General features: G+C 45.5%; 1 protein-coding gene across 4 annotated transcripts in view; it reads left to right on the top strand.

Moving 5' to 3' along the window:
* Positions 1–5,870, top strand: part of SLC44A3 (solute carrier family 44 member 3) — a 54,656-nt gene extending 48,786 nt beyond the window's left edge. For all 4 annotated transcript variants that reach the window (XM_064147302.1, XM_064147304.1, XM_064147301.1 and 1 more), the window contains 4 exons: positions 1,395–1,529; positions 1,996–2,232; positions 4,531–4,629; positions 5,626–5,870. In XM_064147302.1, the coding sequence (XP_064003372.1) occupies positions 1,395–1,529; positions 1,996–2,232; positions 4,531–4,629; positions 5,626–5,631 (477 nt within the window). In that variant the 3' untranslated portion in view covers positions 5,632–5,870. The remainder of the gene's footprint in view (positions 1–1,394; positions 1,530–1,995; positions 2,233–4,530; positions 4,630–5,625) is intronic.
* Positions 5,871–12,983: the final 7,113 nt, after the last annotated feature.

Raw genomic sequence — 12,983 nt, 5'->3', positions numbered from 1 at the left:
GTGACCTTCCAGTACCTGCAAGGGGCTACAAGAAGACTGCAGAGAGACTATTTGCAAAGGCCTGCAGGGACAGGACGAGGGCAATGGCTTCAAACTAGAGCAGAGCTGATTTAGATTGGATGTGAGGAACAAGGTCTGCACCGTGAAGGTGGTGGAACAGTGGAACAGCACCAAATACATGCATAAATAAATACCTTTGGAACAGGAATTTCTTGCACGCTGTGGCTGTTGTTGACCATGCCAGTTGTGACTAATCCTTTGTGCTGTGATCCACGTTCCAGTGTTCTGAGCACCAGGAAACTGCTGGTAAAGTTGAGCCTACACTTAGGGTGACTTGAGTGCTGATATTTTGGGCACAGTTTCAAACTCTTGTTGAGGTGTTCCATAAATGGGACATACTTGTCCAGTTATGAACAAGAGCTGAAATAAGCCTCTTCTCCCAGGTAACCAGCAATAGAACAAGGGGATACAGTCTCAAGTTGTGCCAGGGTAGGTATAGGCTGGATATTAGGAAGAAGTTCTTCACAGAGAGAGTGATTTCCCATTGGAATGGGCTGCCCAGGGAGGTGGTGGAGGCACCGTCCCTGGGGGTCTTCAAGAAAAGCCTGGATGAGGCACTTAGTGCCATGATCTAGTTGATTGGATAGGGCTGGGTGATAGGTTGGACTGGATGATCTTGGAGGTCTCTTACAACCTGGTTGATTCTATGATTCTATGAAGGTAGATCTTCTGCCCTCTCCACCTGTCTTGGCAAGTTCCTTCACAGATAAATCTTACAAAGTTCTCAGTGTATCCAAAATCCGTGAGGGCGTCTCACGTCTGCTGTCATTCTGAGGCTTTTTGGTGACCTAATACTTAGTGGTCTAGTCCAGGATCCTTTAGGTGGTTTTCTCCAGTCACTTTCACAATTGTTTTCATCTTTCATAAAAGGTTTATTGTATGACTCTACTTAGAATAGCATAGAAATAGGTTGAAAGGGCACATATAAAACCTTTTAATCATCAACTTTCAAATTCTTTAACTTAATTGTTCCACTTACATAGTTTGCCAGCAGTCATAAAAAGTAAGTTTGTATAGTGGGACTCCAAGTAAATGCCTTGTGGCAATTATGTCATGTTCAGTTACAAAATGTAGAGTAGAGAACTGGTGTTTTAAAATAAACTGAATAAAGGTAGGTCCAGAAATATATTTAGCCTCTGGCCTGACATTTGCTAATGGTGAAAATGACATAGAATAAAATACTTGAATTTAGAAGTGTAGTTATTACAGGCATTTCAACTCCAGTTGCTATATTCTGACAGGGAGTCTTTCTATTGGTGAAGATGGTGTTTCCAGTAGAGTCTAAGGCTCTGCCTTTTGCCCTCATCAAGTTATTCTCTCCTCTTATTCCACAGGCATACACAGCTACAGCCATAAATGGGACAAACTTCTGTATGTCAGCAAAGGATGCTGTCTGTATTTTGGAGAAGACCTCTGCTAGACTTGCATCCATCAGCTGGTTTGGAGATTTTCTCCTGTTTCTAGGAAAGGTAGGAGTAAGGAATGAGGTAAATACCAGAGCTTGGCTGTCTCCTTATACCTAAAATAAATAAGGTTCTATCGTTGTTAAACTCAGTGTTGTTAGTGCTGTAAAATGAATTCAGGAAGGAAGATGATGTTTGAGGAATTGAATCCTTTTCCCAGTCTTCACAGTTATTTGGCTGTGTCCATGGTGCCCCTCTCACAGTTGCTGTTGCCGTGGGCCTATGGTAAAAGACTGCCTTTGCAAAACAGAATTTATATATTGACCTGAGCATAAATTGTGACAGTTCCTTGCCACTAGAAGCCACACAACTCTCTCCCAGATGAGACCTGCCATTCTAACACTTGCTGTAACACCTTTGCCTCAGGGATTTGGGGAACTTTGGGGTTGTTTTTTTGGGTTGCTTTGTTTTTTTAAAGAATGGTTTCTACATGATGGATGAAGCTGCACTTGTCTTTCACTGTCCTTTGCAGGTGTTTGTTGTATGTTTTACTGTTTTTGGAGGACTGATGGCATTTAACTACCATCGGGAGCTGCAAGCTTGGGTGGTTCCTCTGCTGCTGACTGGATTTTTTGCCTACCTGATGTCCCACAGCTTCCTGTCTGTGTTTGAAGTGACAGCAGATGCCATGCTCCTTTGCTTTGCTATTGATATGGAAACAAACAGTGGATCTGCAGAGAAGCCATACTTTGTGGATCAGGAGCTGCTGGTAAAGCCCAGTGAGAATAGCAAAGGCATTCAAGCCATTCTATACTTGCAGAGACATTTTCCTTTCCTGATACCTAGTCATCAGAACCCATGTCCCAGGCTGTTTCCTTTCCAGCACCTTAGAGCAGCATGAGTTCTGGGGTAACAAATCATACAAGAATTTGTAAAGTAAAACAAATGGCTCTCTCTGAGTCTTGAGTGCTGGCTGTGACCTTCTTTTAGATCACACCTTGCAAGTGTCAGCTGCCTTTGTGGTAATTAGAAAATGTAACTAAATAGATGAAGTAGCTGCAGAGAGTGCCAGCTGTAGTGCCCACCTAAAAGTGTTTATGTTTCTTGCACCTTACAGTACAGCGATAAGCAGAGGTACATAAGAAGGAGCTTCTGGTTGCTCACAGCAGTTCAGATATCCAGCTGTATTCTGTGGGTGCTGTAGTTCTGAATGAACTCCCTGCAGAATGGAATCACAGAATCACAGAATTAACCAGGTTGGAAAAGACCTCTAGGATCGTCAAGTCCAACCTATCACCTAACCATTTTAATAAACTAAACCATGGCACTAAGTGCCTCATCCAGACTCCTCTTAAACACCTCCAGAGACAGTGACTCCACCACCTCCCCAGGCAACCCATTTCAATGCCAATCACCCTTTCTGTGAAGAATTTCTTCTTAATATCCAGCCTAAACCTGCCCTGGCACACCTTGAGGCTGTGTCTTCATGTTCTGTCTCCTGGTGCCTGGAAGAAGAGACTAGCTCCATCTGGCTACATCCTCCCTTCAGGTAGTTGTAGACAGCAACGAGGTCTGCCCTGAGCCTCCTCTTCTTCAGGCTGAACAGCCCCAGGTCCCTCAGCCACTCCTTGTAGGGCTTGTGCCTCAGGCCCCTCACCAGCCTTAGTACCCTTCTCTGGACACATTCAAGCACCTATTGCACTGCTTCATGCCTATACAGATTATTTTGCCAGAATACTGCCTTCTGTCTCTTGATTAAATTCTTCTCCCTCTGGACTGCCTGCCTGTCTCTTTACCCTCATAATTATTGCACGGTGGAGAATTGTTGGGTAGCTGATAGTGGTGGAGAGCTTTAGTGAATTGCTGTATCTGAAGCACTTGGTTCTATCTATGCCATGCCTTTCATATCTCCGGCACTTGGCTCTTACCTGTGCTCTGCCTTTCACGCTCAGCTTCTGAAGATGCAGATGGTTTTGCCTTGAATGCTGTTTTTGCCATTTCTGTCTTTTCCTTCAAAACCCTATGACAAAGAAAAAGCATAGTAACTCATGCAAAAGAAACTCAGCAGCCAGCACAGCTCAGCTGATGCCAATGTTCTGGGTGGATTTCTTCAGGACAGTGTCAGAGGAACCACTCTAGTTTATGCCTGACTTAGCCTCCCTGTAATGGCTGTAGAATTCTGTGGAAAACAAAGAAAAACAACCAATAAAAAGGCAGCCTAAAGATAGACCTGATCCTCTGCACAGAAGAAAGCACAGAGATACTCTCTGGCTTTGATTCAGAGCAGCACTTAAGCACACATCCCAAATAGGAATATGTTACAGAATGGAAAACTCTGAAGCCTTGACCCTCTGTTTTACCAAATGCTACAATACTTCTTAAGCCAATTCCCCTTCTTGAAACAGGCTTTTCTTCCTCTGCTTCTAAACTTTGTGGTAATTTCTCTTTAGCTCTCATCTTAATTCTGGCTTGAGCCATGCCCTACATTTAAGAGAGGTTTCCCCACTATCAGTACCCTTGTAATAATGGTCTGGAAGTTGTTAATAAACTCCTTGTCAATTTTTATGTTCTCAAACTAAAAATACCAAGGGTAAGAAGTCTTCCAACAGGGCAGGCTGTATAACCTTGTGTGGAAACACTTGTGGCAGCATGTCCACACTCCTCGTTCTATGATCAAGGGTGAGTTTGCTCATGTAGCCAAGAACTTGGAATTTCCCAACAGGCATGAGAAGGCATTTAACTTTGACATCTGTGTTCCAATCAGGTTACAAACACCTGGGGGTAGAAGGGAGGCTCTCTGGCCCTCAAGACAATGTGTGGCAGTGGGTGGAGAGCTGAGTGAAAGATTTCAGGCAGCCAGAGTCTTCATTTGTATAGTAGGAGATGTAGCAGAGATACTTGATTCGTCCTTCTCAGTTGGGTCCCTTCAGGTATCTCTCAGTGTCATCTGGCTGAGAACCAGATACAGTTTCTTAGCCGTGGGCTAATTATCTTTTTTGACCAGGTATTTTTATTGACATAATGGTTTGCATTCCTTAATGGAATTCACCTGATTTTTTGCATGCAGACCTTTGTGAGTCAAAGTCACAACTTAGCAGAAAGACAACAGCACAGAAGCATGAGACCTTTCCAAGACCATGAAGATGGGATGGAGCTGCAGCCTATGGTGAGACAGCAGTGTGGGGTAGACATTTGTCTGCCAGCTGATGTGTTCACCATTGCTCAAGAGCAATGGATGTAGGCTATCATGTATCTACTGATGTTTTGGAGCAATCTACCTTCTGCACCCAGCATCCAACTTTCCCTGCTATTGCCTCCCCACCTCAGGAAACACTTTGCTGGTGCAAAATGAACGGATCAAATATTTTTTCTCAGCCTTCTTCCCATTCCCCAGCATGCCCAGCTGAGGAAGGAAAAAGTCAGACAATGGCAAGGGAGTGTGAGCTAAACCCTACTCAGAGAGAGTGGGAGATTGCTTGATTTCATGCTGGAGTTTCAGAGCTGTAAAATCAGAGCCTAGAGGCCATCCCTCTGTGTATTTATTTGTCCTGTTTTATGCTGGGGTAAGAAAGCTGAGATGGCTGAAGGGAATGTTTCCCCACAGCCAGGCTTGGGAAAGGCCTGGGAGTAAAGGTTCACTGACTACCCTCTGAAAACATGCTGCAAATTGCCCAACCTGAGCAGCTGCCCCAGCAGGTTCAGAACCTGTCTGGTTTTCCCCCAGCACTGCAGGGGCAGAGCCAGGACTGCAGCAACAGGTACTGACACCTGTTCCTGCTGGACACCACTGCTCTTGTTTGCTAGCTGCTCCTTGAACAAGTGGAACAGCCCTTGGTGATTCTTACTGGCCTGCTTTCAGCAGGAACCAGGCTTTGGAGAATTCACACAGCCTTGTGGCCATTCTGTTACAGGCAGAGCATACTTTAGTTACTGCTACAGTGAGGGCTCAGCAGTACTTGTTTTTTTTCACTGAATCTCATTACATTCTTCCGTAATTTTGTGCTGAGCACAGAAACTGGGGAATGGGGGGTAGGGATGGTGTGATTCCGTGTGAGAGTGTTGTGGAAAAGAACCTCAGTTACTGTCCCAGTTTACACTTACAACATTTAAATGCAGTAACAAGAATAGTGCTACAGACTGATTCCCTTTTCTCTCTTTGTAGACATGAATTTGAAGTGCCCTGGGGAGCATGGAGGCAGACCAGCAGTACCAAAAACAGTCCTGGAAGAAAAGCAAAGGTTACCAAGACCCCAGGACAGAGCATTAGTGCTCTAAATCACTGCACTGGTAAAATGACACACAGCCTGCTTGTATCAATAGTGGATTTTGTGTGCCAGCACCTCCCATTTTCATCAATGCCCTTCTTATGGTGGTCTGAAAGTTGCTAATAAACTCCTTGTAAATTTTTATGTTCTCAGACTAAAAATACCAAGTCAGCAAGGCCACGAATCTGTATTTCTTAGCTTTCTGGTGTGTCAGCTAACATGTAGAGGGGTGGGGTATTAATGCTTCTCTGGGAACCTTGGGGCCAGTCACCCTGGACCAGTAAATGTAGAAGTATTTGTAGGGGAGGCACTTGGCAATGACCAATTCCTGATTGATTCTAATGCTACCAATTTAATGAACAGCACCAAGCTCACTGATGCAAATTGCCATGGATAGAAATTCTCTATAGACAATATAATTAATGGCTATTTCTCCTTTGGGAATGGTTTATATAAGTTAGTATCATAAACTATCCACTGGGTCCTCTCCAAAGGGCAGATGAGGAATAGTCTGGTTTTTGGGTTTTTTTTTTGTAAATCTACCTTCCCTTTACAATCGAAAAGACAAAGGAAGCAGAAAAATTTGTATCTGGATTTCAAGCTTGGCAAGCAGATGAGCACTGGCTGGCCAGAAATGAGATAAAAGGGTGCTAGAAATAATACCTTATAGAAATGCAGCTGTAATATGGATATGAAAAAAAAGTCCCAGAGGAATGTAGGGATTTTTAGTGCTCTCCTCAGAAGAGGCCCAGAATTGCAGACACCCCCCAAGGTGGTGTTAGTCTGTCAGCATTTCCTGTGAGCAGTTTTGAGGTTGTGCCTGCACCCTGGTTATACCACGCTAGGTGGACTCCATCTTGTTCTGAGTATGGGGCAGTTGTAGATCTTATCCAGGATTTTATTCTCTCCTTTAAGATTATTTTGTTTGTGGTGGGAAGATGACTCCATCCAGGGATGTCAGTACAGTCACATAAGTGTAAGAAGTGAGGCCTCACTGCAGTTAAGTGACTCACAAGCTTCCATAATGATTGATAAACCTTAAGATTAGGACAAGTGGTACAAAGCTCAGGAGCACAAATAATTTTCTCTTCTGTTATCCCTACTGTTGGCAGCCACATACAGACTTTTAATACATGGCTCCATGGATGGTGTCACCACCATAAATTTGCATTCTTTGACAGTGGCATGATCTATACAGCACCAGGGTTGTTGACACCAAAAAGGACACACCTCATGAAGGCAGAAGAGGGTCTTTGCAGAGGAGATGGCAGGGCTAGTTGACAGGGCTTTAAACAGCATGTGAAGGGGGAAGGGAATAAATTCATCAGGCTTCCATGTGGCAAGGTGTGGGAGGACACACTGGTGTGGGAGCAGTGGAGAACTAGTAAAGCCTCTCAACCTGTTGCCCAGAAGCATGCTGGGGACTAAACCATGCAGTCAGAATCTTGCAGAGATGAGCCAGATCTCCTTCAGGTAGTAGCTGCCAACAGGAAAACATCACGTGGTAGTGATAACATGAGGGGCAGAGAGAGGTTGATAGCTACGGAGGTGCCTGAGCATGGACAGGTGTGATCTGAGCCTAGGGTTGGAGTACAGGCTGAGAAAAGAGTTCCCAAAGATCAGGGTAAGGGAAAATCAGTTAGCTCCAATAAAGGCACAACTGAAATGCCTCTACACTAACGGAAGGAGAATGGGGAACAAATAGGAAGAATTGCAGATATGTGCAAGCCTACAGGGTTGTCATGTCACTGGCATCACTGAGACATGGTGGGATGGATCTCATGATCGGAGCATAAGGATAGATGGTTCTAGACTCTTCAGGAGGAACAGGCAGGGGAGAAGGAGAGGAGGTGTTGCCCTCTACATCAATGATAAAGTAGAATCCATGGAGCTCCACCTTGGGATGTGCAACACAAAAACAGAGGGGTAAAGGTTAAAGGGAAGTCAGGGAAAGGTGATATCATAGTAGGAGTCTGCTGTAGACTGCCTGATCAGGAAAGTGAAGCAGATGAGGCCCTTTACAAACAAATAGGAGAAGCTTCACAGTCACGGGCCCTGATCCTCATGGGGGACTTCAACCACCCTGACATCCGTTGGAAGGACAATACAGCACAGCACCAGCAATCTAAGAGGTTCCTGGGATGCACTGGTGATAACTTCCTCCTCCAAGTGGTAGAGGAACCCACAAGAAAAGGTGCTCTGCTGGACCTAGTCCTCACCAACAAGGAGGGGCTGGTGAGTGAAGTGAAGCTGAAGCCAAGTGAAGCCTTGGCTGCAGTGACCATGAAATGGTAAGAGTTTAAGATCCTCAAGGCATCAAGGAGGGTGCACAGCAAACTCACTGCTCTGGACTTCAGAAGAGCAGACTTCAACCTCTTCAGAGACCTCATTGGCAGGATGCCACTGGAAAAAACGCTGGAAGGAATCGGGGCCCAGGAAAGCTCATCAGTGTTAAAGGATCACCTCCTCCAGGCCCAGGAGCAATGCACCCCAAAAAAGAGGAAGGCAGGTAAGAATGCCGTGAGGCCTGCATGGATGAATAGAGAGCTCCTGGACACAGACGCAAGAAGAAAGCTTACAGAGGGTGGAAGGACAGGTAACCTGGGATGAATACAAAGAAATTGTTTGGAGAACCAAAGCTCAGGTTAGGAAAGCTAAATACAGTTGGAATTGAATCTGGCTAGGGACATTAAGTGGAACAAGAAGAACTTTTTCAGGTATATTAGTGAGAAAAGGAGGACTAGGGAGGATATAGGCCCCTTCCAGAAGGGAAATGGAGAGCTGGTGACAAAGGATGTGAATAAGGCTGAGGTGCTCAGTTTCTTCTTTGCCTCAGTCTTCAATTGCAAGGGCTCCAACCACAATGTCCAAGTCCCAGAGGGCAAAAGAAAAGACTGGGAGATCTGCCCACTATAACTGAAGGTCATGTTCACATGCACCTAAGGAATCTGACCATGCACCAGTCGATGGGTGTGAGTATGCAAAATTAATATGTATTAATTTTGATAACCAGGCAATAATTGTTAATAACTATGAAAACTGTTCATTAACATTAAAACTCACCAGAAAACTTACTCACAGGTTCAAAAACGTACAGGTTGGAAATTTACACATGCAGGGAACAGGCAAAACTAGATCACACTTCTTAAAGTGGCAAACGCAAATATTATACCAGAAGAGGCTTTTAAGTGTTTACTCATAAAGTATAAACCAAAGCACGTGGAACTCTGTCATGTGGGCCACTGAGACTTGATTCTTCCCAGACGTGTGGGGAAAGGAGGCAGATGATCTATGACGTTGTTTCCTGGCTCCTCTGTGTATCTCCAGGATTTCTAGTCATAGCAGGAGACTTTCAGGTGCAGGCAGGATGTCTTGCCATGTGCAGGCTCAGCATAATGTCTGGCTGGCTATGCAGGCCGATTGCGTGCAGGCAGTTAGAGCCTCTTGTTGGTTAGCTCTACAGGCAAATTCAGGATGCAAAAATGAGACAGCAGTAGCAGCCCCATGCTACCTGCTTATCCCTTTTATCAATATCCAGCCCAAAATTAATGGGGCATTCAACATAGATTAGCCAATCAGAATGGCACTTTGCCAGGCTTCACCATGTTAGATGAGGCCAGAACTTCTGCCCTCCCCTCCCATGGTTGCCTCCCACCCAGCACAGTAGGGGGAGGACACACAGGTGGAGCAGGGGAACGTGTCTGGGCATGGATAAGTCCATGTTAGCCCCATCAAGCCTACCACCACAGTGGGGCCTGATGAGATCTGCCCATGGTCTTGAGGGAACAGGCAGATGAAGTTGCTAAACCACTGTCCACCATATTTGAAAGGTCATGGCAGACTGGTGAAGTTCCTGCTGACTGGAAAAGGACAAACATAACACCCATCTTCAAGAAGGAAAAAAAGGATGACCCTGAGAACTACAGACCAATCTCACCTCTGTGCCTGGTGAGATCATGGCGCAGATCCTCCTGAGGGCTCTGCTAAGGCAAATGGAAAACAAAGCAGAGGTAATTGGTGGTAATCAGCAATGGCTTCACCAAGGGCAAATCATGCCTGACAAATTTGGTGGATTTTATGATGAAGTCACAGCAACAGTGGACAAGGGAAGGGTAACTGATGTCATCTACCTGGACCTAAGGCATTTGACTCTGTCCCACATAACATCCTGGTCACCAAACTGGAAAAACATGGACTTGATAGGTGCGCCACATGCTGGATAAGGAATTGGCTGGATGGTGGCATGCAGAGAGTGGTGATCAATGGCACAATGTCCACCTGGAGACCAATGAAAAGTGGCGTCCCTCAGGGGTCAGTGCTGGGAGCAGTGCTGTTTAACATCTTTGTCAGTGATATGGACAGAGGAATTGAGTGCACCCTCAGAAAGTTTGCAGATGACATCAAGCTGTGTGGCACAGTCAACTTGCTAAAGGGCAGAGATGCCATCAAGAGGGACCTGGACAGGCTGGAGAGGTGGGCCCAGGCCAACTTCATCACATTCAACATGGCCAAAATGTGAGGTCGTGCACCTGGGTTGGTGCAATCCCAAGCACAGATACAGGCTGGGTGGCGAATGGCTGAGAGCAGCCGTGAGGAAAAGGACCTGGTGGTCTGGGTTGACGAAAATCTCGACCCAGCAGTGTCCATGTGCAGCCAAGCCAGCCAACTGTGTTCTGGGCTGCATCAAAGGAAGTGTGGCCAGTGGGGCAAGGGAGGTGATTCTCCCCCTTTGCTCTTATCAGACCCCTCCTGAGTACTGTGTGCAGTTCTGGAGCCCCCAACACAAGAAGGACATGGAACTGTTAGAGTGTGTCCAGAGGGTTGGAGCATCTCTGCTGTGAGGACAGGCTACAAGAGTTGGGGGAGTCTTCACCCAGGAGAGAAGGCTTCGAGAAGACCTTATAATGGCCTTCCAGTATCGGAAGGGGATGTACAGGAAGGCTAGAGAGGGACTATTTACAAGGTCTTGTAATGACAGGACAAGGAGTAATGGGTTTAAACTTGGAGAGATTTTTAAATAGATGTTAGGAAGCTCCTTATAGAGAGTAGTGAGACACTGGAACAGGTTGCCCAGGGAGGTTGCGGCTGCTCCCTCACTGGAGGTGTTCAAGGCCAGGTTGGATGAGGCTTTGTGCAACCTCTTCTAGTGGGAGGTGTCCCTGCCTATGACAGGGGGTGGAACTGGATGATGCTTGAGGTCCCTTCCAGCCTAAACCATTCTATGATTCTATGGCCTGAAGCAGATGTTTCAGCTAAATACTGTATCTGATGTCCTGTTGTTGAAATAAAGAGAGATACCTGCTAGGGAATGCTACAAAATACTTGGGTTTTATTCTCCATTTAATTAACTTTTGCCTGCTTTAATATGAGCTCCTTCAAGAAGTTGAAGTATATGGGCTGAAGGGGTTCTGCAGGTGAAGCTGAGCATCTACTGGCTGTGGCTCTCTCATTCTGAATTTTGACAACTGTCCATTTCATCTTGGCTTGTGGCTGCTGTGGGAACTGACACACTGAATAAGCAATAGCTCTTTGTGGTACTTACAGGTCCTAGTGAGCTTTTTTTCCAAGCAGTAGTGCCTCCACCAGTTTGTTTGGAAGTTACAAAAAAACTGTTCTTGTTATACGGCGTGTTTGGGTTTGAGACTCACTGCAGATTCTCATCCTTGACGCAGAAACTCTGGGGGAAGTTCACGTGTCTTCGGTTTCAGAAAATCCTTACTGGACCTCCAGAGAGCCCCTCCCATCTCAGTGTTTCTGTTCATTACAGTTGTGATACAGGGTCACTGTCTTCACTGCAGCTCCTGCATGTGCAAAGGACTTCTTGGGGCAAAACTTGGTTTGCTTTCTAAAGGAGGAAGGTACTGAACAGTTCCAGTGAAGCTGTATTTGTGTTTAATTCAAGCAATACTATGCTGCCAGAGCCCAGAAGTGCCAACTGTGCCAGTGTTTTGAGTCAGAGCACTTCCAAAAGTGTACCTGTTAATTAAATTTGCATACAAATAGCAGTTTTATAGCTTTTGGGTCCCCCAATCCTAAGATAAATTCCACTAGCAATTGTGTCAGCAACCTCCAGCTGCAGCATTCCTGTGTGACAGGAGCTACCCTGAGACAGAGGGGAGAAGCACCCCTGCAGAAGCTGGTGCTATTTAGCACTCCTTTCTGGCATCCCATACAAGATGCTGTAGTTAGACAGCTTTAAAGGCAGGTGGAAGAGGATGAGGAGGGTTAGATGTACGCACAGCTCAAGTGAATACACAGTACTAGCTGAGGTATTGATGCTTGTTCAAGCTGCCTCCTAAAGCAACCCAGCACTGTGTGGACTCAGAGAGATGAAAGGTACTCTTTTAACTATGTTCCTTAAAAAAAAGGAAGTGGAGGCTGATGGTGTCTGCCAGGAAGAGGCTCAGTATCAGACCTTACTGTTTTAAGCAAGGCATTTTGTATTTGGTCTCACCTGGTGTCTACTTCAAACCCTCAATTCAGTTATGATCTCACTGGCTACCTCTGTGGCTGACAGCAAATAGGCATACAGTGTATGTGGTGTTCTGGACCTCAAAAGAGCAAGAGGGCATGGTACAGCTTTCAGCCACCCAAACTATCACAGCTACAGAGCTGCTGGTGGTGAGTGTAGCACTGCTATTCAGTATTCAGTGCAATGTTTTAATTCTTTTCAAGAGGGAGCAAATATTACCATTCAGGATAGAGCAGGTCCTAAGAGACATCTTAGTAATAATTCTCTTGCCTCAGATGCAGGGCCTGGACCAGTGGCCTCCAGAGGTCCTTTCTCATTTAGTTCTATGAAATAAGTAAGCTTCAGTCTCAACAGAGGTCAGCTGAAAGTCAGGTCACCACATCACACCCACAGACAGTAAAACCTGATAGCACAAAGCAGCAGTTGCTTGGCTTAGGGTAAGGCCAGAACTCATTTTAGATGGTAATGTATAAACAAACATTTTAGATGTTGCTGTAAACAATGTGCGTAAAACCAAATACTTTGGTAAACAAATAATGTAAATACCTTTTAATTATTTTTACAGTCGTTAGGCTTGGTGGTCCCCATTGCTAGCATGCTCTTGCAGCTTGCCTGCACTCCAAGGTGATGAAAGCAGTCAGGCTGCTCTTTACAGGATCAAAGCTCCACCGTCAGTGAGCACAGCACTTGGATTGCAGGCCAGCAGGCACAAAGACTTGGATATCTCTTGACTTACTCTGAAGCAAGGATGTTTAGAGTTTTCAGAGTGGGGGTATGAAGGCT

This window comes from Pogoniulus pusillus, chromosome 8 (assembly GCF_015220805.1).
Source record: "Pogoniulus pusillus isolate bPogPus1 chromosome 8, bPogPus1.pri, whole genome shotgun sequence".
Lineage (NCBI taxonomy): Eukaryota > Metazoa > Chordata > Aves > Piciformes > Lybiidae > Pogoniulus > Pogoniulus pusillus.
The sequence above is the reverse complement of the archived record's forward strand: the minus strand, read 5'-3'. Positions and strand labels throughout refer to the sequence as shown.